The 2,932-nt window shown below is 40.8% G+C and overlaps 1 protein-coding gene across 1 annotated transcript; it reads left to right on the top strand.

Moving 5' to 3' along the window:
* Positions 1-671: 671 nt before the first annotated feature.
* Positions 672-823, top strand: SARC_13901 (hypothetical protein; the record flags this gene model as incomplete). Its single annotated transcript, XM_014291966.1, has 1 exon — positions 672-823. A coding segment is annotated over one exon (152 nt), but the record flags the coding sequence as incomplete, so codon positions are not given.
* Between the last annotated feature and the right edge of the window lie 2,109 nt (positions 824-2,932).

Here is a 2,932-nt window from a genome sequence, read left to right as displayed (position 1 = left end):
CTAATTATGGGAAACAACGGTTCCTCTCGTACCGAGTTGCATTACTATTGCAACAATGACTCATCAGTAGGGTAAAACTAACCTGTCTCACGACGGTCTAAACCCAGCTCACGTTCCCTATTAGTGGGTGAAAAATCCAACACTTGGTGTATTCTTCTTCACAATGATATGAAGTGCCGACATCGAAGGATTAAAAGGCAACGTCGCTATGAACGCTTGGTTGCCTCAAGCCAGTTATCGCTGTGGTAACTTTTTTGACACCTCTAGAATAAAATTTATAAAGCCTAAAGGATCGATAGGCCGTGCTTTCACAGTTTGTATTCGTACTGAAAAACATATGTATATGTGTATGTTTGTCTGTCTACATTTGTATTATAGACTGTACTTGGCAAAGAAGTCAATGAAGAAGTCTAAAATCAATATTGCTAGACGAGGAGGGTTTTCAAGTTTCAGTGAATGGAGAACTTACCGAAAATAACCGAGACTGGATCGGCGTCTCGCTTATGAGTGGTAATGCCATGAAGCGCGAACTAAGGGAGCGATACAACTGTACTCCATCAGGTATAGCAATTGCCGTGCTTCGTAATAAGCTAGTCATCGCACGTGATCTAGGTGGGCGTTCGTGCTAGACGCATCCGGACCACACATCAACTTCCTGTTGGATAACAGAGCTGTTGAGTACAACAAGCGTGACTTGGTTGGTGTCCGGAGAGATATACTGCGTGCTGAGATACGATCTAGCGATGACACACGCTACTTGACTCCAGAGGGTGGCCAAGTAGCACTACAAGAAGAATACAATAACCTAGGAGAGCTCGATTAAGTACGTGCTTTTCTACTATGGTAAGAAATTGAAGTGAGGCACAAATAAAAATCTATTTATATAACAAAAAAAGAGTCACCGGGCCTGTCGTAGCGGAAATCGAAAATTTAGCAGAGACCTAAATCCAGAGGGCCGTGTATTTATGTGACAATAAATAGTAATAATAACATTAATAATACTATTTTCTTAAAATAAATGTCGATTTTTATATTTCTATTAAAATAAAGATCTCTACAATTTCAACGTTTCAAGAAATCACAATCGCCATGATTTGATAAATCGGATCCAAACACAAGTACTCTGCCCCAAATTGTGTTGGCATGGTCCTATTTAAAATTTACTCAACCCGATATCATGTCAGCCGAAATTTATAGCGTCCTGAATTTTGAGGTAGGAGCAGATGAGTGAAAAATTAGGAATTGAGAATCCCGCGAGTCGCAGGATTGTTTGAGAGGGGTCTCTGACGCTATCTAGCTTTAGTACTAATAATTTTATTGGTTTTTGGGTCGTGTTGTTTAAAAATTCTGCGACTCGAAGGAAAGTCTGTCGGCGCTGGTGTTTTAAATTTGTAATTTCTCAGTTTCAGGCTCTCAGGCTCTCAGGCTCTCAAGACTCAGGCACTCAGAACAATGGCCGGCTGCTGTGGACCTGTAGTCTGTAGAGCATGGTATATTTACTATGTACTGAAGAGTGTGACCCGCCGTACGACCGAAACATTTCATACATACTTGATTATTTATAGAGGAAACCTGTTTTTTTAGCCCGTTTGCCATAGCCTCCTTAGGGTGGTTCTTAACGAGAGGTCTCCATTAAAAGTAAATAAAATTAAAGGGTACTTTTGAGACGGTCTTTGGCTCAGTTTCTTTTTTTTTGCCATCCCAGCCGTTGGAATTGAAACCGTAAATTTTGAGAATAAAGCCATCCTAGTGGTTGATGAAATCCAATAAAATTTAGTATACCTATGCCGCTCAAAATATACGAGCAATGCTGCGTCTTTCTATTGGTTGCAATATGGTAGAATATTGAGTGTCAAAGCATCGTTGTGTGAGCCGTTTTGACATTTTCACATTTTGTAAACGTACTTTTTAGTTTTTGTTTGTTATAGTATACTAGAGTTCAGTACATCAATGAATCTTCTGTTGGTTGTAGTGTACTATACTATATACAGGAAGTAGTTCATAATAACAATGTCGCTCTTAAAGAACAGGGCGGTAACACACAAGCGACGAGTGATGCTGTCTAAACTTTACTAGCTGATGAGAGCAATGGAAAGGGATAGAGTGGGTGACGGACTTTCCAGCTTTCAGGTGAAGTGCAATAGAGGGATGCTTGTTGCTCGTACTCGCGCGAACTGGCAAACACTCTGCGCTCTGCTACAAGCAGAACGCAGCTTTGAGAACACTTTTCGTATGACGTACCCAAAGTTTTTGTTTCTTGCACGTGAGATAAACGAAACATGCAGAAGAAACAAAAGGATGGGAATGTTGAGAGGAGGTGCAATAGATCTGGAGGTACAACTTGCTGTCTACCTGCGTACAGCAGCCGGCGGAAAATACCAAGATATTAAAATTGCGTTTGGGATTTCTTCTGCTGCTGTTTACTACATATTCTGGAGAGTTTTATACACAATTGATGGTTTGAGTTTCCTGTATTTCCGCTTTCCAAAAGAGGAAGAAGAGATTGCCAAAGCAGCGGAAGAGTTCAAATCACACTCTACTCACGGAGTGATTAGCCGTTGTGTTGACGTCGCCGATGGCTTATTTGTGCGTGTAGCTTTTCCTCCATTAAATAGATGTCAGTATAGGCGTCGTTTATATTCTGGACATAAGACTGGTTATGGGCTGAATGCCCAAGCCATGTGTGATGCAAACTATAAGTTTGTTGCATTTCTTATCATGGCATATGGTAGTATGCATGATAGTCGAGCTTGAGAATATAGCCGGTTTGACCTGCTAGTGGAGAATTTACCCATGTTTTACTACGTACTGGGTGATGTATCCTACAGATGTACCAACCATATGCTTACACCCTATCCTGGCACTCGTAAAACATTGTGTGTGTGTGTGTGTGTGTGTGTGTATGTAGTTAAACTTTGAGTAGGTAAATTAC

The sequence above is a fragment of the Sphaeroforma arctica genome (genome assembly GCF_001186125.1).
Source record: "Sphaeroforma arctica JP610 unplaced genomic scaffold supercont1.3892, whole genome shotgun sequence".
Classification (NCBI taxonomy): domain Eukaryota; class Ichthyosporea; order Ichthyophonida; genus Sphaeroforma; species Sphaeroforma arctica.
The sequence above is the reverse complement of the archived record's forward strand: the minus strand, read 5'-3'. Positions and strand labels throughout refer to the sequence as shown.